The sequence below is a fragment of the Squalius cephalus genome (assembly GCF_949319135.1).
Source record: "Squalius cephalus genome assembly, chromosome: 20".
In the NCBI taxonomy this organism is placed as follows: Eukaryota; Metazoa; Chordata; class Actinopteri; order Cypriniformes; family Leuciscidae; genus Squalius; species Squalius cephalus.
Genome location: NC_137141.1, coordinates 26,636,957 through 26,661,292, shown reverse-complemented (window position 1 = coordinate 26,661,292; position 24,336 = coordinate 26,636,957). Strand labels below are relative to the sequence as shown.

The window sequence follows — 24,336 nt, the reverse complement described above, 5'->3', positions numbered from 1 at the left end:
GTCTAAAAAAGCTTGAGTGGGTGGGATTCACAGCTCAGCGGGCTTCAACGCTGACATCACTCCCTCTGAGGCCCACAAAACCGTCTACTCCAGCAAAGTCAGTGGACTGACTGAACAGAGGATGTGTCATTCACAAACACACACTGTAAGACAATAGATGCGGAAAAGACAGCAGCATCATCAAGTTGAGGGGTTTTGGCATGATGTCAGCTTATCTGTGCGTCTGTTTTATGAGGATTGTAATTCTGAAAACATGCAACTCATGAACAGGGAACGTTGGGGTCAAGCTTTCTGACATATTACAAACCGTAACATTTACATCAAGGTTGAATTCATTAACATCCAGTGTATCCAGTGAACACTTTGTACAGCATTCATTTTGATTTATAAATATTTAACAGACTGTGGATCCAAAGACAGGTAACAAAACAGATGACCTTGTAATGACACCAAAGACACTTCATTTCAAAAGATCCATTTGTTGACGGGTTAATGAGGCACAAGTTCAGGTTAATGACTGGAATGATGGCCCAAGACAAGGCCTGTAATCTCCACCCATTAGCGGCAGTCCCCTACTGTGCTCAGAATCAAGCACAATGCTGATGCAAACCCTTCTGAGACCATTAGCATTCCATACCTGCAGGTTAATCGAGGCAGCCGCCAGTATTTTCCCAATCACTCAACAAGAAACTGACACAAAGCAGGAATTACATCTTCATCAGAGGTGGATTTATATGAGAATCTGATGCTTCTGCATGGGTTGAGGCCGAACTACTTACTTATTTTAACCAATCATTTTAATCCAGACAGTTCGCCAGAATAGAAAAATAGAAAGGTAACTGCAACTTTATATCTCACATTTATTTTTGACTATTTCTTGTTATTGTGACTTTATAGTTTCTTATATTAAAAAATATAATACAAATTGTAAAAAATAATACAATTTTATATATTTTTAATAAAACATTTCTATTAACAAACTCTTAAACCTTAAAGGCCTGCAAGAAAACACAGTATGGTTTTCTAATGCGATTTGTCTGCTCAAACCAATACGAAAAAACTGCAAAAGGGCTGAATGAAAATGCTAATTTTGTCTCTGACAGTAGGTGGCGCTTATAAGAAAAGCAGAAATACCCAGGTTACCCTGGAACACAAAGAGCTGCACAACTATGCTTTTCTGACACCTGTTTGTCACAGAAAGGAAGTCAAACGGTATTTACGTGTTTTCGAACAGCATTCAGATTTATGTATTCGCTATGGTGTTTATCAAACAATATCAGATACAGTACAAGAGTACAGTGACGAAAGAGCGGCAGATTCTCCCTCCACTATTCATTATCATTTAACAAAATACTCTTTTCGTGAGTTCCACCAAGTCGTACTTTTATGTAACAGCAACAGCTCAGGACATGTGAACAACAGCGTGAATGTTATTAGTTGACCAGTTTTTGGAAAACAGATAAAAACATCTCTTCGTAAAATATATCTGTTGCATTGACGGCATACGTATATTCGGTATCAGTTTGCAGACACATTCAAATTAAAATGTTTATCACAGCAAATTTTTAAATCAAAACATTTCGTCTTGCCGTTAAAAGGCCTTCAGTATGAGAAATAGTGCTGAGAGGCAGTGATGTTGTGAATGCTACCTCAGATGGAGAGAAACGCTTAGGTCACTGTGTAACACATTACAATAAGTCACTATTAAGGCCCAATTATAGTCTATAGGGGTCTCACTGATTCAGTTAACCATTACCTGTCCTTTCATTTTAACTACACATTACACATACAAACTGCACATACACTTAAGGAATCACATCACCCAAGCAGAATGTCTTTTCAACCCCATCACAGAGAGAGAGAGAGAGAGAGAGAGAGAGAGAGAGAGAGAGGTCTCCAGGGAAACGAGACAGGGAGCTGAGTGAAGCGCCTCATTAGGAGTAAATCACATCAGATTCCCCCCTAGAGCTAACAAGACAGAGTCACGTGGTGCAGAGAAGGTCAGGAGATCATAGTGGACATTAATAAACTGAGGCGGCCTAAAAGAACATTCTGAGAATCAGTTCAGTATAGAGCTGCTACCAGCTGTCTTTCGCTCAAGCGTGTTCATGTGAGCATAAACAGACATACAGGGGTCTAAGACTGGTATTAGACTTTCTGCCAAACATAATCAACCAACAGCGTTGGAGAACATTATGTTTAAAAGTTGCATTGCTAATAAAATGTCCAAAAAAGAACAACGACACAGATTTCCAAGGATGGAGTTGTCAATTTCTGACAAAACGTAACATCAATAAAATGCACAAAAAGTAAACTAAGAGAATTATGGTGTACATTCTTGCAAAAAGTAAAGTGATTACGCATGAAACTCAATATCTGCATGCCAAGGAATACTATCCATCCACTGTGTATTGGCTGACTAGCATGTGCCTAAAACACCTTGAGACAAGCACTGATCAATATGCTGCTGATAAACTGCCAAAAAGCAGAGAAAAAGCATTTATAGACCTAAAGTAATGAACTTACCCCTTTAACCCCTTTCAGATCTCCCTTCAGCAGACTGTCCAATGGGAAGGTAATGATGTTATTCATGTTCTGAAACTAGAGAGCGAAATCACAGCGTTAGACAAATGTCTGTCTTCCCAGCTGTGTAATTGTCTTTCTTATTACGGCAATCAGAGATAAAGACACAAGGAAACAAAACAGTCAATTGCAGTGGGAGAAATATTAATACAAATTCAATGTATTCATACAAACACAACGTTAGAGAAATTATTCATTAGGTTTGCAAAATATAACAAGAAAATATTCCAAATCATGAATTACAGAATGACTGAAATGTTAAGCTCAACTTATTTGAGGTAAAAATACTAGTAATTGCTAAAACACCTTCATGAAAGTTGATCCACCCTGTAGACTAATGACTCAAGATCAGCTTTTGGGCCCAGAGGTCCAAGCACATTAACAGCTGAAAGGTAATATGTTTGAAACCCATTTGCTCTACATTAAAATAAAAAAATAAAAAAATCACATAAACACAAAATAAGTGTCCTCACCAGGTTCTTGAATAGGGCCGTGAGTTCCTTGGTGAAGACTGAGAATTTCAGGAATGCTGATCCCAGGTCAGGATCATCTCTGTACACACAATTCTCTCCGAACTTCTCCAGAGCTTGAGTGTACTGCTCCTCGTTCTCCACATGAGCTACAAACAGAAAGTCAATATTGTCTACATCAAAACTTAAATAATCCATAAGCGTTTTAAACTGTGGCTAATTTCATTAAATTAAAAACAGCCACTAAATTCTATGTAGATTGGAATAATGGAATAATGAAAAAGAACAAGTTTATTAAGGTCTACACACACACACACACGTAAGCCTACTGTAATATTCTTTGCAGTCGCAGTATCGTGCTTTCCTTCCTCTCATATTGTTCTTTCCTACTGTTGCTGTCTTTCCTCCAGATTGTGGCATCTTGTATTCCAGCATTATCAGTTACAGCCCACCTATTCACATCTATTTTGTCCAACCACCGACACACAATATAGTCTATTTATTGTTTTAAGGAGTCTTTTCCACACTCTGTTCATTGTTATTGTATGGCAGGACAAAAAGACCCTGATAGAGCCTGATGGAAACTTAAACAAATACAAAAACCCAGAACTTCCTCTTAATTCTCCCAGTTGTCATCCTCTCCAGGGGCAAAGCATGAAAGATAAAAACAAGCAAGCATGTAATTCACTCATGCAGTGATGTTACAAACTCCCCATAGTTTGTCTGCAGGGAAAATGTGTAATTTACAAGTACAGACATGACGTAAAATGTCGGGATGCTAGTCAGCGTGCCAACGTGTTTGTAATCAACACCTGGAGCTTTTTTCGAGACTCCCTCGTGGGTGAACGTCTTCCCACCACAACTAGTTAAAGTTATCCAGCGCAATTTCCTCAAACAGAGACTGTCGCCAAGAATAGACACATAGTAGTATTACATATACCTTCTTATGAATAATTTATTCATAACTGATTTGTTTTAGTGCAGTCTGCGATAGTTAGCTTGAGAGCTTTCTCTTTAGGTGACCTATTGTATCTCGATAGGAAGGACACAATGGGACAGGAAGTGAGGCGGTGGTACACTATCACCCTAAAGCTAGTCCAGAACTGGGGTCATGTGGCGACATCACATCACATCACAAAAACAAAAGGAAGACCTGGAGATGCACTCTAGCAGATCTTAGCGCTCATGTGCTTGAGTAGACTTGGAGCACTGCCCAGGTCACAATAACAGGCATGGTAATTAGATACAGGCTAATAAGGATAATGGATATCTGAAGGTCATATGCTGAGGAGATTCCATTCAATATTGAAACCACAGTTTCTTATACCTGACTGGGAAAGCAGGGATAGGACATCTGTTTATGCTTTATGTCTATTGCCTATTCAGTTTGATGAATGGCTACACCTGCTTCAATAAATAAACACTTGATAAATACAAGCGAGACCACAAATGTGCAGTATAAGCATTAGCAAAAACTGCTAACTCCAGTTCAAACGCAGGGAGTCCAGATTCCTATTAGCTTGATATCTAATGTAGTAGTCAGGAACTGAACATTTAAAAAAAAAGCTGTTTTCCAAAAAAAACTAATTGCCTCACTGTATACCGAAAGAATAGTCAGATGTCTTCTAAACCAACATCACGACGCTAAAATTATTTGAGATGTTCAACATATACAGCAATGTCTTAAGCCCAAAATATACTTTAGTTTAGTCGTGAATGCTTAGAGAATGTATAGTGTTTTAAAGTATGCATTTGATAGCATGCAACCATGACACCTGCGCAACCAGAATGTTTCATCTTCGTCCAGTATCTGCCCCTCACACCACTGCTCTTCAAAGCAGGCATCTATTGTTGTTGTGATCACTAGCAGAACATTGTTGTTCCGTTTCTTCAGTTTCTTTGGGCCAATATGTTGCTACCTTGTTGACCAGCTAATTAGCCCAAAAAAATTGCCACATGTGCAAGCTGAGTGTACAGACTAGAGTATGCGCGATTAGAAAAACTGGGCTGCGCATATACTATGCTGATGATGAAATGTACATCATGTAAACTGTATGCATAACTTAACGCACGAGTACAAAACTGACTAAATTTAGGCTTTAATGGCCACTTGCATCACACAATTAGCGGAAAAGTGCAAACATTTACAATTGATTCCAAAATATGTGATGTTAGCATGTCGCTAAGACAAATACTTGGAAGAGCCAGGACATTATTTAATATAACTCCGATTGTATTCATCTGAAAGAAGAATGTCATATACCAGGATGACTTTAGGGTGAGTAAATCATGGGCTACTTTTCATTTTTGAGTGAACTATCCCTTTAATAGTGTAGAACAGACAGAATGGGTTTTTACTTTTTTACTTTCCCTCAAAGGGATTTCAAACCTGAAGTACAAACACATTATTCTAGCAAATAGTTACCAGAAGGAATATCATTGGATTACTGTAAAAGTGTTTTTCCTTCGCCTACATGCCATGTTGTCTACAGACAATGGAGAAGTTTCCTTCCGATCAACTACTTGGTAGTGTACAATCTTTAGGAATGGAAGGCCATTCTAAATCGGTCTGGATTCGGTGCCTGTTAAAAATTCTAAATATCATTATTAGTAAATATAAGATATTAATTAGGCTATCCTTTGATAGAGTTATGATAGATTCTGAGCCGTGACAACGGAGAGGAAGGAGAGCAGTTGGAGAGTGTCTGATTATGAGCTGTAAAGACCCGTTCCTTCAAACCACCAGCTGCATCAGTGACTCATCACATCTCATTACAGGCCCGCAGACTTTCCTGACTTCATTTACCAATTTCCCATTGATAATTCCAGTCCCATTGCATTCTACAAATATTTTTTCACTAAAGAATGTTTTCTGGACTTTCAACACACCCAGTGAATACTTTAACCGGTTCAAGTCTTTTACAAAAAAAAGGCATGTGGGGTTCTAAATATTACAGCAGAGCTTGTGATCACCACACGGTTTGACATTCACAGTAGGGCTCTTCACATACAGCTGATGCCGCCGCTAATGTTATGACAATAAATCTCCAGGCCCGGCGGTGTGTGTACAGCCTCAACACAGGCTGTGTTTGGACTTTAAACATCCCATCTTGTTTTCTGCCGCAGTGGCCGACTGTGCATTTGGATCTGGCTTTTGTTTTTAAAGCGACATATGAGCTCTGCACATCTTCCGCTCGTCTGCAATGACAAAACTTTGGATCCAAGCTGTGTCCTTCCTTACGGTAACTCAAACCTAGCAGGCAGCTTTCCGTGCTGTGGCTGTCTGAATGAGCTTTTGGGGGAACAGAATGACTGCTACATTAGCCATTTTCAGGGTCACCTTCAAAATCAGTTATACAAAGATATACCAGTTAGGGCAATGACTTGGGTGTTCAATTTCTGAAAGAGCATTACACAAATATTGTTGCATTATGATTGACTTTTCTGGCGGTTTCTGGTACTCACTGAGCTTATCATGTGGTTTCAGACAGTCAGCCCTGTAACCACAGACACGATTGAGCCTGTGAGTGGAAGGGGGTTGGTTCATGCGAGTAATGCTTGAGTCATTTAAACACCTGTGTATATTGCACCTGGTTTAAAGGCTTAGAAAAATCCCCCATCATAAGTCACAATCTACTTCAAGAGTTTATCTAAAAGCTTTTTGATGCTAAAAATATGATTAGCACAATATAATAATACAGTTAGTTCCACTACTTACATTTTATTAAGCGTTACAAGAGCGCTAATATTTAGTTCAAAAGCACTGGGAATTTTCAGTGTATTACTCCACTTGTCTGTGTTTTTATGTTCCAAACAGACTGTCAAGAGATTTTCAGTGACCTTATCTGCAGGTTGTTTACACTAGTACTTTGCGATAAGTATGATATCTTTATGAATGAGTCATTTGAATCACTCAACTGATTCATTCAAAAACACTGATTGATTCAGGAACTAAATCCCTGCACCCAAATATAGGGGCTTTGGCACCAGAGGAACCTTTTCATAGTTCCTAGAACTATTGGTGGAAGTAACCGGATTTTGGCGTGTTTGCACTGCAGGAACTAGCAACTAATTTAGCTCCTACTTCAGAGTAGGGTCGTTCAAGTCCTCCTGGGAAGTTCATACTGATGAGGTGGGAAGTCAAGTTTACGACGGCAGGAGCGTTCAAGTCACTTTCGTCTGAGTAAGATGGCAGTGCACTTTCTCTTAGTTAATTACACAAAAATACACAGCAAGGTTCTTAAATGAAAATAAATAAATAAATAAATAAATAAATAAAAATAAAAATAAATGTGCATTAGGTGTACCTTGTTTGTTTATGTTTTTAATTAATTTATGAAGCTACTACAAACTTTATCATTACATATGACATTGTTATATTATAATGCCATCATATTCTGTGCAGGCAGTTAGCTTACTTCGCTGTAAATAGAAAAGCCTGACAATAATGTTCCGTCATGTTTCTCACTGACACGCCCCCAAACTCGTAAAGATCGGGGCATCTTTACGACATTGTGGTGCACCATAACCCAGCACAATAGGAACTACCAGTGACGTTAATATACGCTAATATGTTTTCATCACTGTCTCCTTTTCTATGTATAGCAGTTCTATATAATAACGTATTAGACAGGACTGTTAGACCGACTGTACACTAATGAACACTGAGAATGCGAGAGCGGTGTGCTCAGGCTCTGGTGTTCTCAGTGCCATCAAAATAAAAGTCACAACAACAAGTGCGGATTACGTCACTTCAAATTTCCTAATGTCAGTGCGAATGCAAAACGTTCTTAGGGGAACCATTAGTTCTCGGGGAACCATCCTGGTGGCTAGTTCCAAGTTCCTAAATTCCTAAGTTCCTAGAACTACCCGGTGCAAAAGCCCCTATTGCCTACTTCCCTACTATTTAGTAGGAGAAAAACAGTATGTGAGAAAAGTAGTAGGCTACAGTATGTGCAAATACAAAGCATTTATAAAACAGTAGGCAAAAATGATCCTGATGACCTACTACTTCTGGCAAGATTTTGAAGTGTGCATATGATGGACGCTTTACTATCCCATGAGGCCATGGGAGAGGAGTTGTGAATGGCAGTGAAGTGAAGCAACTGACGACGCAAGTCACATGACAATGACAACATGGTGAATGTAGTACGCCCGGACTTCATTCATACTATTGTTAGATTTTGGTGTATTTGGCCGAGCAGTGGTTTGGGTGGCTCGCCAATGTATTAGATTTCTCCAATACATAAAATAAGTAAGCTTGACCAGAGTTCTTGTGGGGAGAAGAATTTATTGAAGGTTTGTAGTGTAGCAGTCCTTCAGCAGCGATGTTAGCATGTCGCCCTTCAATAATCTTAACCCAAAGTTCTGTGTCTAAGACAGAACTTTATACATGAAGACAAAAGGGCTACAAACAAAGGAGAACTGTTAGGACCTCCCACAGGAGATCGATCTAACTTGCTATTCCACTCTGAGCAATGCTGATTCTTTTTATTCATTCACACCAATCAGTTTCTATGGGCCATACATCTGAATGGGTCATTCATCTGTATGGGCCATTTGGCACACACCTTTGCAGACACAGACAGAGTTGATTAAATCTAATTGCACAGTAACCATGTAAATGCATCTGACTTAAGTTAACTGAAAATACACATAATCTTTAACTATATACTTTTTTAACTGTCACGAAGTAAGTTCTTTATCAAATGTAATACCTACTCAGACATTATGCTCAGTATGGGATTTCGGAGGCAGCTAGTGTCTTTATGAGTGAGTAATTGTGTGTAAAAACACTCAGAATGCTTCAGAAACCTTGTTAGTTGTGATTTAGTGGAGGTTTTCATTCAGGCCTTGCTCTAAATGATCCTCTACACACCAATGTGGACAACAGTCCTCCTCTAGTGACATCACTACAATTGTTACTGTGAGTGACACCTGATGCCAGCTCAAGGTTTCATTATTGGCAAAAACCCTCCAGCAGGCCTCAGGAAAGATGGAAAGATGCTCCAGTTCTGTCAGTGTCTTTGCTCAACCACAATGTTTAAATGATATTAAAAGAGCAGAAAGTTTTACCTTTTAACTTTCCCATAAACTAGTGCTAAAATAGAAAAACGTGTTGTTTTTTTATTGACACATTTAACACTTTTGTCATTCTGTGATCATTGTAGCATCTTCTTAGACAATGATAATATACGTTAATTTGAAGAGGATTGAAAATCTCAGCAGTGAATTCCAGACTCCAGCAGTGATTTTAACACAGTCACTGTTCTCTCCAGGTGTGAATTAGACCTATTTCTGCACCTCTGCGTGTGATCTAGCAGATCAGAGCGCTCTGATGAGGAGATTTGTCTCTCCCAAATCAACACTGAGAGACTTACATCCCAGGCTATCTGGCCTTTCTAAAGCCAGCTAAGAGCAGATGTCCTGTTCCTCACTGATAACAGAATGTATTAAGAGCAGAGAAATTAATCAAACTCACCATGGGTCACCAGCCTGTGAGCAGAGAGTCTCTGATTTATTACTTACTGCAGAAGAACATGACGTTCTTATGAAGGATTATGAAATATGGCTTCTCTAATGAATAACCACTTTTAATTGATTTAGAAGGGAGGGGTTTTTTTTGTTTTGTTTTTTGCTAAGCTGAGTGGTTTTTGCTATACAGTAGATTGTTCTAGGTGGTTATTGGGGTGTATCTAGGGTGTTCTGAGAAATTGCCAAGTGAACAATATTTCGGTAGCATATTGGTTTTCGGAGGATATAATTATTTTCATTTGACCTATTTTTACATTTAAATTACCATTGTCATCATCAAATACCTTTTTTGTACTGTACATTATAAAGTTCACTTGTTGCATTTACTGGTTTTAGTGTTTTTTTATTTTTTATAAAAAAACAAACATTTATTATTTAGACAAAATATATTTATTTTTATATTATAATGTTGTGGTATATTGTTCCTCTTTAGGTTTAGGTTTTATTGTTTTATTTATTTATTTATTTAGACAAATTAGTATAGAAGTTATTTTTTTTAGGGTATTATTGTGATTCCTAAATACACTTGCAGCACAACTGATTTTAGTTTTTAGCATTTTAATATCATTTTTATTGATTTGTATTTGTCTAAACATACTTGAATGCAAATGGAAATATGGGCAATAGCACTTGTACTGCTTTCCTTAGCATCCCTATTATTAGCATTCATTTTGTATGATATGCAAATATGGTACGGACATTAAATAGTCAGGTGTGTTTAGATCAGTAAAATGCAAATAAGGAAAAAGGGATGAGGCTTGCAAATTAGTTTCAACGGTACTACATCAAATGGGAATTTGCGTAATCAAATGAGAGTACCAGATCCTGCCAGAATGAAACACAAAAGCACCGATTCCCGCATACAGGAAACAATAACAGACCCACGGCTCTGGGAATCCCATCAGCATGCACGGGATAGACAGATAGACATGAAGGGAGTGTCCTGGCACAGCTGTCCCCTGGGGTGTGGGAGACAGCTGTCCCGCCTGAACAGAGCCAGCAGTGTTCCTAGAAAAGTGTCGATCAGCAGAGCTCGCCCCTGCGTTCTCGTCTGGGCCTCCTTGTGCAGTTGAAACAAATTCAGCATGTGAATGATCTGTGTTGTCATAGGCAGAGACAGGCTGCACAATGGAGAGCTGCTCAACCTCAGTACCGGCAGCCAGTACAAAGAACAGCCCTTTAGTACACGCTGATAACTGGAGCCATTCAATCAAGCATCACTCGGAAACACTCCAATCACTAATTATATTCCAGGAAGAGAGCAATTCAAGGAAGCTGCCTTCTCCGGTGGGTCAGCGTGAAGATAACAGCCTGTCAGCTACATGAATTTAACGCTGTGACCCAAGCAGACGCGACTCGGTAAAGTGGCAAGCGATAATTTTTGGCTCATGTTAATGAGTTTTAGTTCACAGCAATCATTTGCTCCATAGTGAAATTTCATTGGTCTAAAATCACAATTGATTTTGTATATTGATCACAAGTTCAGTATGTAGTACCTCAAGGCTCAGTAATAGGACCATTGCTGTTATTCCTTTACATGCTACCCTTGGGAGATAATACTGGGAAGCATAGCATTAGCTTTTACTGTTACACTGATACTCAGCTCTGTATTTCTTCATGCCTCCACGAAACTTACCAATTCACAAAATTGATGGAATGCATAGCTGATATAAAAAAAAATTGGATGACTAGTAATTTCCTACTTCTTCATTCTGAAAGAACAGAGATTAGTGCTTTACAATTTGCGATCTCAAAATTCTAGCTAGTTGATAATACCTAGAATAACAAAATATATATATTTTTTAAATGTAGCAGCAAAACAAAATATTACTATTATACATTATACTATATATATAAACTTAAAAAAAGAATCTTGATGAATTCAGTTAAGTTGAGTTGAGACCTCACCAACCAAAAAAGTCACTTTTTAGACAACTAGCCTAGTTGACCATCCTCCTGTCTTCCTGTCCCTAGTACATTATCAGGACTCTTCTCTTCAAATATCACTTTGTACTTGAAAAACCCTTTGAGAAACTGAACATCTCTGACGATGGGAATCAAACACACTCCCACCTATACTCCGTTCTATTCTAAAGAACAAACTCTGCTTTTTGGCATTATCAACATATCATGTATCAAAAGTGTCACCTATAGATAAAGCGGAGTACATTCCTTGTATCAGATGGATGAGCAGATGTGCTCCAGAGATTTCCTGACTGTAATCCAATCAGACTGCGGCCACATCACGAGACAGGCTGAGATGATGTATGACAGAGAGCCGAGGCAGTGAAGTGGCTGAGATCACTTACCCAGACCGGAGGCGTAAATGGCCTTAACGGACTTCTTCATCTTGTAAAGGACACTACGGTCCACATCCAGGGCCTAAACACAGACATAGAAATAAAGAGAGAGAGAGATGTAATATGTGTATCCCAAAGTCTTTAGGACAGTAATACAGATGCACATTAACATCGGCACTACTGTACCACACACATTTATCAAAGACCCTTAAAGGGATAGTACGACTTTTATTCAACTATTCATTTTCGTCTGTGTGGGCCTGAATGAATTCACGTAGTGTAACAGCGCAGCACGTCTGGGTTGTACGTCACCACGTAGGCTCACTATTGGCCGATGCTGGACATGTGTGTGATGCGTGTGACGTACAACACAGAAGCGCTGCGCTGTAACACTACGTGAATTCATTCAGGCCCACACAGACGAAAATGAATAGTTGAATAAAAGTCGCTATTTTTGTTGTTTTTTGCACACAAAAAGTATTCTTGTTGCTTGATAAACTTGTTGTTGAGCCACTGTAGTCACATGGACTATTTTAATGATGTCTTTAATAACTTTTCTGGGCCGGCAAGTTTCGATCCCTTAGAAGCCTATGGAGGAGTGAGAAAGCTCTCAGATTTCATCAAAAATATCTTAATTTGTGTTCCGAAGATGAACGAAAGCCTTACGGGGTTGGAACAACATGAGGGTGAGTGATTACTGACAGAATTTTCATTTTTGGGTGAACTATCCCTTTAATTATCTTTAATTAATTAAATGAATTAAGGGGGCGGGGGGGGGGGGGGGGTCCCTGCTGTCTTCAGTCTGAAGGTGATTCATTATTCAAAAGCAAGCTCCTAAAAATACTCTAAAACAATCCCTGCTCAGCAGGACTAGCGGAAGGCCTGCACAGCTAAACCTGTACACATCAACAAAAGAAAACTCCCCAGAAACACCGTAGGACGCAATAACACACACACACACACAAACCAATGTAACACTCAAAAAGAGTGTCAAGCATAAGCAAGAAACTTAGATACTTTAAAGCCTAAATCTGAGCCAGAGTGTTATTTTTATTGTAGTTACAGCCCACGAATCAATTCGATTATGATGATTCACAAGCTCTCTATAGGACTTTTCACACTGCAATTAACCCCGGGTTAACGTCATTCTTAGCCCTGCTTTGCAAGAGCAAACCCCTTGTAAATGACAGTTTCACACTTGTAATTTAGAAGTAGAGTTAGCACCACTTTTTACCCGGGGTTATGAAACTCTGCCAAATGTGTACAGTGTTAAATGATAGCTTATGAATAACCAGGAATGAATTTTTAATCCTGGGTAAATTATGAACAGTGTGAAATGTGAAGCACGATGACCCAGGATTCTGTTTATCCAGGGTTTAGAATGACCCAGGGTTAACTATTTCAAGTGTGAAAAGCCCTGATTTGATTCAGTATGATGCAACCTAATTTATTTAGGTCTATTTCAGTTAGGCTATAATGTAAATGTTGATTACAGTACAACTCAATAGAAAGACGTTTTTCACCATATCATTTTTTATTATTTCTTTAGTTACATCTTATTTTTCATCCTTTTGACAGTTATATTTGCTCTGAAATGGCTTAAAAGAGCAAAAGAGACAAAAACATAATATACATGTTTTACACACACGTTTCGATTTTAATAATATTTATTTATTTTATTTGCCTCAATATAAGGAAGCTTAACTAACCTGTTTTTTAAACTGGTACTGCACCATAGAAATTAATGTATTTATGCTATCAGATATTATTATTATTATTAGAATTAGAATTATTAATGCTATCAGAGACACTATATTATTATTATTATTATTATTATTAATGTTATTTTATAGTCCTATTGATTTGATGTACAAGTCACAAAACATTTTGGGTAAACTGTGCAGCCCTACAAACAAGCAAACGAACCCTTTTTTTTTTTTTTACATTTTTGCATTTTAAATTTAAATATAAATATATATATATATATATATATATATATATATATATATATATATATATATATAAACAACAATATGACATTCAAAGGGAGTGTAAATCATAAGAAACAAGCCAACACATACTTTAATGCCTAAATCTAAGTCAGAGTGTAAATTATTGTACAGTTGCAGTACATTCAATTTCAATTCAAAATTGAAGTTATATTTCCATTTTAGATTTTAGAATTAGATTTTCCGCCAAATCGTGCAGCCCTTCTGGTAACCATTCAGTACCACTGTAAAATGTCAGATTGGTTTATTACCAAAAAAAAATGTGATATCAATTGAAAATCTGCATAAAACGTTAAAAAGGGAAATAGCATAACATAATAGTTCCTCTATTGTACCAGCTCATCTCATTTGTGGTCAGATGATCACACATCCTCTTCCTTCACCTCTCAATACCTCTACGCATAAAGCCACAAACCTCCAAACAAATCTAATGAAACACCATCCCTGACACCAACTGTTGTTTGGCCCCGTTCACAGGAGCCTCCACTGTAAATCCTGCTTTTATTAAAAATGCTGTGTAATATTTATTTTCCAAATATATCACAGGAAAGCTTTCCAGATGCTCGTCTAGCGGCTGGCTGGAGTGTTCAGTTTCAGAGCGGTAGGTAGAATGACAATGCTTTTACTCGGGAGTGAGCCGAAACATGAACCACCAAAACCAAGACGCCTGACAAAGCAAAATGAATGCTTACTGAGAAAACAGTACAGTTATTAATAAATCTAATTATCAAGTAAAAATAGATAGAAAGTCACCACATTATTTCATGAATCTACTACCGCTTTAGTAACCGAAGAAAAGCATCAGCCTTTTATATCGTTTTATATTTAGGATTACATTTCAGCACAAAAACAATTATATTTTTAATAAATATCAATAGCGTTATTAAAAGAGTGGACGAGATGTGACCAACACTTGAACTTGACTTGAGTCAAAGAGGGATGCAGTTTCATTTTAGGCATTAGACCTCAGTGTCCCATTGGAACGGGGAAAAAAACTTCACATTTCACTTCACAGTGTGTCTTTGTTTCACACACAAAGATCTACTATACAACTGCCTTTTATTGAAGTGACATGAGAATTGTTGGAGAAACAGGACTTTATAACAGCATTCATAAGTGGATTACTTGCATTAGGTACTAATCCCAGTGACTAGTTAAGTATCAACCACCTGTCTCTTCGAGGTCCTACATTAGAATGCTGCTAATCTCTATCAGCTTGATACTCTAATAAGCACAAAAAATACACAGTACACACAGAATTATAATTGCACTGAAATAATCAAAAGTCATACATTTTCAAAAGATTTATACAATTTAAAATAAATGCTGTTTTTCAAAATTTCTATTTATAGAATCCTAAAACTATACGTTTCCACAAAAAATATTAAACTGTTTTCAACATCATAAATGTTTCTTACGCAACAATATCAATAACAATATCAGCACATCAGAATGATTTCTGAAGGATCATGTGACACTGAAGACTGGAGTAATAAGGCTGAAAATTCCATTTTAAATTCCATTTTAAAATATATAAAAAACAGCTGTTTTAAGAGGGGAGAGTAGACTTTTTATATCCACAGTATACACATAATGTAAGCATTAAAAAAAGTACTTTGGCGGTACCATGGTACAATAATGTAGCAGATGGCAATGCCATGGTACTTTCGTAAGTGTACTATGAAATGAAGGATGGTTTCAAAGGAAATACTGTATTCCTGCAGTTCATTTCAAACGAATCCTCCTTTTTAATAGTACAAATCAATAAAAAAAACAGTAAATTTTCCACGCCTTACAGATCTAGACTTCTATACTGCCTTACAGACTGTGGATTTCCCTTTTATGTGCAGAAAGAGGTGCATTAGAGTGATGTGCCGTAAAATCTGACAGACTGATCAAGTATCTCTCTGTAATCTGAAACCACCATCGGCCTACATTTATATTCATCTCTATAGGCCCCTTTCTCCTTCACTTAATCTCATTTTACTAGCCTTTATCTTTATCTGTAAGTGAGGCACTCAGCCCAGGACAAAATGAGACAGTGTTTTAATGAACGCACATCTCGGAAGGAGATCTGACACTATATTTCTTCAGCTACACCTTCAAATGAATCTTGAAGAGAATTTACAAAGGCATGAATCTCTTCCCACTGCTCATGAAGGGCATACACTTACCTAAAGGATTATTAGGAACACCTGTTCAATTTCTCATTAATGCAATTATCTAATCAACCAATCACATGGCAGTTGCTTCAATGCATTTAGGGGTGTGGTCCTGGTCAAGACAATCTCCTGAACTCCAAACTGAATGTCAGAATGGGAAAGAAAGGCAATTTAAGCAATTTTGAGCGTGGCATGGTTGTTGGTGCCAGACGGGCCGGTCTGAGTATTTCACAATCTGCTCAGTTACTGGGATTTTCACGCACAACCATTTCTAGGGTTTACAAAGAATGGTGTGAAAAGGGAAAAACATCCAGTATGCGGCAGTCCTGTGGGCGAAAATGCCTTGTTGATGCTAGAGGTCAGAGGAGAATGGGCCGACTGATTCAAGCTGATAGAAGAGCAACTTTGACTGAAATAACCACTCGTTACAACCGAGGTATGCAGCAAAGCATTTGTGAAGCCACAACACGCACAACCTTGAGACGGATGGGCTACAACAGCAGAAGACCCCACCGGGTACCACTCATCTCCACTACAAATAGGAAAAAGAGGCTACTATTTGCACAAGCTCACCAAAATTGGACAGTTGAAGACTGGAAAAATGTTGCCTGGTCTGATGAGTCTCGATTTCTGTTGAGACATTCAGATGGTAGAGTCAGAATTTGGCGTAAACAGAATGAGAATATGGATCCATCATGCCTTGTTACCACTGTGCAGGCTGGTGGTGGTGGTGTACTGGTGTGGGGGATGTTTTCTTGGCACACTTTAGGCCCCTTAGTGCCAATTGGGCATCGTTTAAATGCCACGGCCTACCTGAGCATTGTTTCTGACCATGTCCATCCCTTTATGACCACCATGTACCCATCCTCTGATGGCTACTTCCAGCAGGATAATGCACCATGTCACAAAGCTCGAATCATTTCAAATTGGTTTCTTGAACATGACAATGAGTTCACTGTATTAAAATGGCCCCCACAGTCACCAGATCTCAACCCAATAGAGCATCTTTGGGATGTGGTGGAACGGGAGCTTCGTGCCCTGGATGTGCATCCCACAAATCTCCATCAACTGCAAGATGCTATCCTATCAATATGGGCCAACATTTCTAAAGAATGCTTTCAGCACCTTGTTGAAACAATGCCACATAGAATTAAGGCAGTTCTGAAGGCGAAAGGGGGTCAAACACAGTATTAGTATGGTGTTCCTAATAATCCTTTAGGTGAGTGTATAAGGGGTTACAGAGGTTCTAAGCTCACTGAAGTGCTGTTATGACAACATGGTGGCATTTTTTCATCTACATCATTCAACATTAATCGGTTTTCATTTAAATTTGTGAGCAAGGCACTAAACAGGGTCCTTGAAAGAATGCAAAGGGCAGAACTGAACTAGTCTCAGCCTCAGACATCACACCCATTGACCATTGGCTGAACATCTTATGCATAAGGCACACAAAATGGGAAACACTTTGTTGCATGTCACGTTCTTTAACGATCCGCCTGGAAACAAAGCCGTCGTGGTGCCAAACCTCCTCATGGAAGAAGAAAGCCGTCATGTTTACAACTTCGACAAAGTGCTTATCAGGATCAACTAAACGCTGGATTTTCAAAAATATGTGAAGTTTGCTGTGCCATTGTTGCCATAAACTTGCACAACGTTTTTGAATGAATCCTTTATTAGATGTACGCCGGTCTGTTATAATAGAGACATCGACACTTCATTTTAACGCCCCTAAATATGACGCGAAACAAAAATGAACCGTGATCGGTTGCTTTACAATTGGATCAGACGTCCTCTTGGGTGGTCCTTGGTCAATGAAAGCTGTGATTTAGTCTGCCATCAGTCTGAAGATCTAGCTACGTGAGACTAGAACTGAACAGGCTAAGTGTCCATCAAACTTCATCAGTCAACTTTGAAATGTAGAGGGGCACACCAAATATGACGTGTCTACCTCAGTCAACATTTGTGCGGTACTTTCATTATGTTGAAACACATTCTGACAGGCTCCCCTGTAAAAGTGTGAGTGTTAAATAAGCATGCAGGGACCGACAAGATGTTGTGTTAGTGTTTCTGACAGTGTGAAATGAATTACAGACCTGCCACATACTCACTCTCATCTGCAGAAATCACTTCATTTGAAACTGCAAACAGAGTCCATTGTAAGGGCTGTACATTTATGAAATTATCCAAGCCATGTGTGGGAAATTAACATGCGACCGCCCACATTTACATATGCCCATTCAGATTTACATATCCCAATTTTCACATAAAGGGTCTGTTCAGATCGATGCATAATTATAGGTACAGGAAAAAACTAGAAGAATAACAAAATGCCGTAAACTGTAAAACTACAAACCATTGTGTCTATAATGTTGATTTTTAAAATAATATGATAAATACAAGTTTGCAATATAAAGCACTATAATGGACTGTTTTTGCACAGGTAAAATAATTGGAAGTGAATGGTACAAATGGCCATGCTTGCTCTTGCATTTAAAAATAAGGTGGATACAAAGTGCTGTGCAAATTTCCGTTTTTGACATCAGCTTATAATAGAAAAAGAAGTAAAACAGTATTTAGCATACATGTTTTTTGCTATTTACTATTGCTAAGCAAAATAGTTTGTTTGTGAGCGTCATCAAGTCGTCATTTTATGTAACAGCTGCTAAATCTGGGCATGTGATTAAAAGCACCAAACTTATTGGTTGGCCAGGTTTTTCCTCAGTGTGATGGAAAAGAGATTGATGTAAGCCAATGTTTGTGTTGGTTTTCACACTGTATATTCTTGATGTGAACTCCAGAGTATCCTTTGAAAGGCTATGCAATTGGATGTACACATACGCTGGTGCATGCATAAAAAAACAAAAAAGTATACTTTGGGCTTAAAGGGTCAAATGACAAAGTAAATTGCTATAGTGCCACATGTGGCAACACTTAGAATGTAACACACTTGTACTACATTATGGATTGTGTTCTAACATTTATCATTAAGCACAAAAGGTCAGAGAGGGGTGTTGAAAATTATACTGAAAAACAGAATTTGATTAGGTCCAAGCAATCTTGACTAAAATTATGAGTGGACTTCAGGGGGAAACAGAGCCGAATATGACCTCTGTAATGTAAAGAGACTATGTGCTTCATTGCATTCTTTTTTCTTCTCTCTGCTTCAAAAAGAGCAAGAGTGTCACAACGTCATCTTTGATATCACTCAGGTGATAATGTGTGACACGTCATCTGCCACAGAAATGAGACATTCATTGTACTAGTGTTGTCCTGGCGTCTTTATCCCGTGCTGCCACCCACACTCCAACTTTATGAACAGAGCCAGGAGGCACTCTCCCATCTTTCACTTGCTTTATTTCCGCTAACTAATGTATAACAGACACCTCACACACTGCCAAAACATTACAAAACTGAAGGTTTGATGACCATCCCAGCACAGTAAAATAGGGACCTTCAAGTCAATGACGTCAGGCACCATCTGTCCCGCTCCAGTCTGGAGAGCTGCATCTCTGAAGGTGCCAGGCCATCGCTGGGGTGACTGTTTCACTTTATATTCCCCACGCTGGCGGGAGAGCACTGGGTTTCAGAGCTTATCACCCCGTCAGGCAGCAGTGACCCTGATTTATGGGACACCAGGGAAGAGTCACAACATGGGCCAAATGGGAGGAACTTTCTCCTGACAGATGCTGCCATGTTTCAAACTGGCAGAAGTTGAGTATTGGGTCAAATAAGGAAAATAAAGACCATACTTGAAGTCAACTTTAAAACTACTGAAACATTTGATGCAGTTGTATGTCTAGATATGGGCCAATGCCGTTAAAAACATACATTAAATATGCATTTCATACAGTGACTTCCATATAGCTTTTCTATGATGAGCATTTGTTTAATTTTGTGAATAAAACGAATAAAAAAAAATTAAAAGTAAAAAAAAATGTCCTGATACCATAATGAAGAAAAACATGAATTAATTATTTTTAATACATTTTAATTATAAAAAATGATGTTGTATTAAATTTTTTTTCTAAAAAGTGTTTTGAATCATTTGAATAATACAACAATTTGAATAATTGTATTATTTAATACAAATAAAACCATGGCAAATTTTTTAAATATTTTAAAGGAAATTTATTTGAACAAAACTGCTCACTATTAATATTAATCAATGTCATGTCATGTGGCGTAAGCAACATGCAGAAACGTGCATAAAACAAAAAAACAGGCATTTATAAATCACAGAGATTTATAATCTTGAATTTCAAGGTCAATAAGCCTTTTAAAATGTCATGACTTAAAAACATACTGATATTCATGAATTAATGAATGAATTAATTAATTAATGGTATTTGGAAAATGAATGAATTTATCCTAGAAAATATTGAATATAAAAATAACGATCTGAGCGTGTGTGTTAGGTTGTGGCTCAATTTGGTTTCTCTGTTTAAATAAGCTTAATCCACAAAACAGGGATGAAAGATTCATAAAAAACTGATGATGTATTCTTAGAAATCATAATGTCTTCCTGTTCAGCTAGAAACCATTCTTTGACAACATCAGCCATATACACCAAAATCACATGTGTGGAAGCCTTGCTTACCACCACTCAAAAAACAGCCCAACCACAACCGGCCATCAGCTCAAAACAGCTGACCAGAGCAAGGCCCTAATCTGCCGTCTGGCCCCGGTAAAGCCACACTTAGCCCAAAGCAAAGATTTAACACACTTACACAAGGTTTTTTAAACTCTAATGCCTTTGCAGACTGTGAATAGGCTTAATCTAAGAGCATCCACATTAACACGGCACAGCTTACTGTATTGCTGAATTTACTGGATCCGTCTATCATACACACTACTAAAAATGGATTTTTACATTTCAGCCTCTTATGCTCACCAAGGCTGCCTTTATTTGATCAAAAATACAGTAAAAACAGTAATATTGTGACATATTATTACATTTTAAAACTGTTTTCTTCTTTCGGTTTTCTAAAATGTAATTTATTACTGTGATGGCAAAGCTGAATTTTCAGCATCATTACTCCAGTCTTCTGTGTCACATGATCCTTCAGAAACCATTCTAATATGCTGATTTGGAGCTCAAGAAACATTTTTATTATTATCAATGTTGAAAACAGTTGTGCTGCTGAACAGAATGATTCCAGGTCCACTGCACATAGTGGGATTAGCCGTGACCTGGCCTGCATTGTTCTCAGATTTGCAACTAATTTTATGACGGCATGTCTAGCGTGGGTTAACACCCTCCCCCTCCATTCCCACTGCCCCAAACTGACAAAGCAAAAAGAATTGTGGCAACTAGCATATTTCTGATGTATAACAATCTATTTTTTACTTCCTCTCACTGCATGCCTTCTAGTCTCAACCCAGATGCCAGTGCCGCCCACTTTGAAGAACAAAGCTGGAATCATGGGAGCGTCGTCTGCAGGGCACGTGCTTGGCTCCTGTCTGGTGTCACTTTATAACATGTCGCACTTTCATCTCCCCCAAACCAGACAAAAAACAGTGCAAACACAGTTGAACTTGGGCCAAAAGAGGCCGTCTGGATCGCAATTATCCAATTCAGTGGGGAAAGGGAGCTGATTAACATCCAGGTTTCACAGAGGCACCAGATGTTTTCGCTCGATAAACAAATATTGTGCGGAGGAAGCAGGCTGATGCAGTTCTGGGTCGCGTTTTCTTCATGTGTGATATCTGACGCCGCTGTAGTGTTTGTGAATGGGAACCATGAGAGTGGTGTGTTATTATGGTGCAGTCTAATACTCCAGACAGGCAGTAAACTCCACCCTGTGTGGTCCACTCGTGTGTTGGAGGCATGGGTGTGCTCAAACTCTCAAGTGTCTAATTAGTTCAAACCTGAAAGAGAGCTGAATTTATCTTCATCCAAACAATGGTGTATATGGGTCAACTATTATTTTTTTTATTTTTTTTAAATACATAAACAATGCAATTCATACACAGTGTTGGGGGTAACGCATTACACATTACAAGTAACTAGTAAAGTTACATTACTTTTAAATTGCCACATCCAAATCATTTGATGCGACGAACAAAGTCATGATGTTATAGATAGGTCCACTGCAGACTCTCTTGACTGAGTGTCAAGGTCAATAAATGTATCAAAATAATTGAACCTTTTTATGAAAAGGCAGTTCAGGTTATAAAATATCATGTGATGCGACTCTCCAAAAAACGTAATAAAAAAAGTGCCCCTACTAAAAATATATATATATAAAAAAAATAATGATTAAGGTGTTTGAATGTACATGTAGTTTTCAATGTGCAAGAAAAAAAAAAGTATTTGATTTTTTACTTTAAATTTTATTTTTTATATAAATAAATACTTTTCTTAAAAAGTTTTCCTTGTCTTTGGAGTAGACAGGACACTCTTATGTGTTATTAATCTTTATAGCAATACGAGAACTAGCATGTATAAATGACTGCACTGCATTTGTGCTATTTTTGTATCAAGTAAATTAACAGTATCAACTGAAATCGAGAACCAGTAACCTTTGTTTTCATATATCTACATTGTCAGCCACACCAATAACTGCTTCTCTCACAAAGGTCTTCATTTCGCAAGCCAATCTGCTTCTGATATCCTCAAGCATCTCGATTTTGTTTCAAACAGATGTTTTTGTACAGCGGAAAGGGACCGGATCTGGTAGGTTGCCCAGTATTTTAATGCACTTTTTGACCCAGGGTCAAATAGTGACGTGTCCTTTGTGTACAACCCCTTAGTGTGTCAAGTATATAAACAGTCAAACAACTTGTCAATAGTGGTATAAGCAGGGAAAAAATGATCAAAAACAATGACTCTACCGGTTCAACTGTTATTCTGAAATGGTCATCTGATTTCTTCACAGAGCTATTCTAGGGCACTATAATTGAGTTGCCACTGCCATTCAGGAACAAGAATAGCCTTTTCCCAGTCATGGGCTGTCGCAGAAAGAGGAATTTAAAGGAATTCAAAACACAGCTCTTCCGTCATTTGCTGTACCACTAAACTCAGGAAACTATGGTGTCTAACTTGGTATCTGGCTTGATCCCAATGTTTGTGTATAACACTGTCTATGAAAGAAAACTGACATCTATCATTGCTCTTGAAATGTTAACTATGGTTTGCTGATACTCAATGTGGCTTCAAAACATGTCAAAGAGCAACACACAACGAAGAAAGAATAGGGGGCTAAAGGTTTGTAATAGCAGGGCTGAATGGTGTGTGTGTGTGTGTGTGTGTGTGTGTGTGTGTGTGTGTGTGTGTGTGTGTGTGTGTGTGTGTGTGTGTGTGTGTGTGTGTGTGTGTGTTCTATTAATGTGATTGCCATGGTGTATCTCCTCCCACTAATGCTCCTAGAACACCTTGTCTGCCACACCATCACAGCAATGGTCTATTAGCTCAGCCTTCTACACAGTTTCATACACACACCACAGTTTCATGCACAGAGTGTGATAAAAGCAGTTAACGCCTCCGTTTCTCAAAACATCAGCAGTGTTTTTAATATTTCCGTCTCCACCACAGTGGTCTGAACTCATCCTTATTCACATTCTCACGCATTCACCATCAATCAACTGAGAAAAATTGCTACTAAACTGCACTTTAATTCTGGAGTGCAAAGAAATAGTCGATTTGGTGTAAATTGGCCAAAAACGTCAAAAAAAAAAACTGCGGCAACGTGGCACATCTACACGGCCTACTCAGCAAACCACCTTCAGACATGAGAGGAGAGAAAACAGAAAGAAAAGCTGCAACTCATTTAAAAACACATGACCTGAGCGTAGCATGCATTCCTCCCCTCTGGAGCCATGTAGCCAAACAGTGCTGAGTTAAGCTTTACTAATCTACAGAATGATATTGGTTTTACTAGACTTAGACAACAGAATAGGTTGGGCTTTACTAGACTACAGATTATGCTGTTGTACTAGACTATAAACTAACATGGGTTTTACTATACTACAGTTTGTTACAAACAAGACTTGTAACACTTGACCACAGATTAGGCTTGGCTTTAGTAGATTACAGAAAAAGATGGGGTTCACCATACTAGATTAATCAGGGTTTTTCAAGAATATGTTCTAACCTAGGTATTACTACAGTTTGACACAATCGAGGCTAGATTTGTTACACTTGACTACAGAATAGGCTGAGCTTTACTAAACTATAGAATATGCTGGGCTTTACTAGTCTTCAGAAATAGTCTTTTTTTTTTTTTAGATTACAATACAGACTATGCTGTGTTTTGCCAGACTACTAAACTGGGATTTA

The 24,336-nt window shown here is 38.1% G+C and overlaps 1 protein-coding gene across 4 annotated transcripts in view; it reads right to left on the bottom strand.

Annotated features, from left to right (window-relative positions):
• Positions 1-24,336, bottom strand: part of asap2a (ArfGAP with SH3 domain, ankyrin repeat and PH domain 2a) — a 60,623-nt gene that overhangs the window by 25,648 nt on the left and 10,639 nt on the right. For all 4 annotated transcript variants that reach the window (XM_079854404.1, XM_079854405.1, XM_079854406.1 and 1 more), the window contains exons 2-4: positions 11,897-11,969; positions 3,057-3,202; positions 2,527-2,601 (exon numbers count right to left, since the gene is read on the bottom strand). In XM_079854404.1, the coding sequence (XP_079710530.1) occupies positions 2,527-2,601; positions 3,057-3,202; positions 11,897-11,969 (294 nt within the window). The remainder of the gene's footprint in view (positions 1-2,526; positions 2,602-3,056; positions 3,203-11,896; positions 11,970-24,336) is intronic.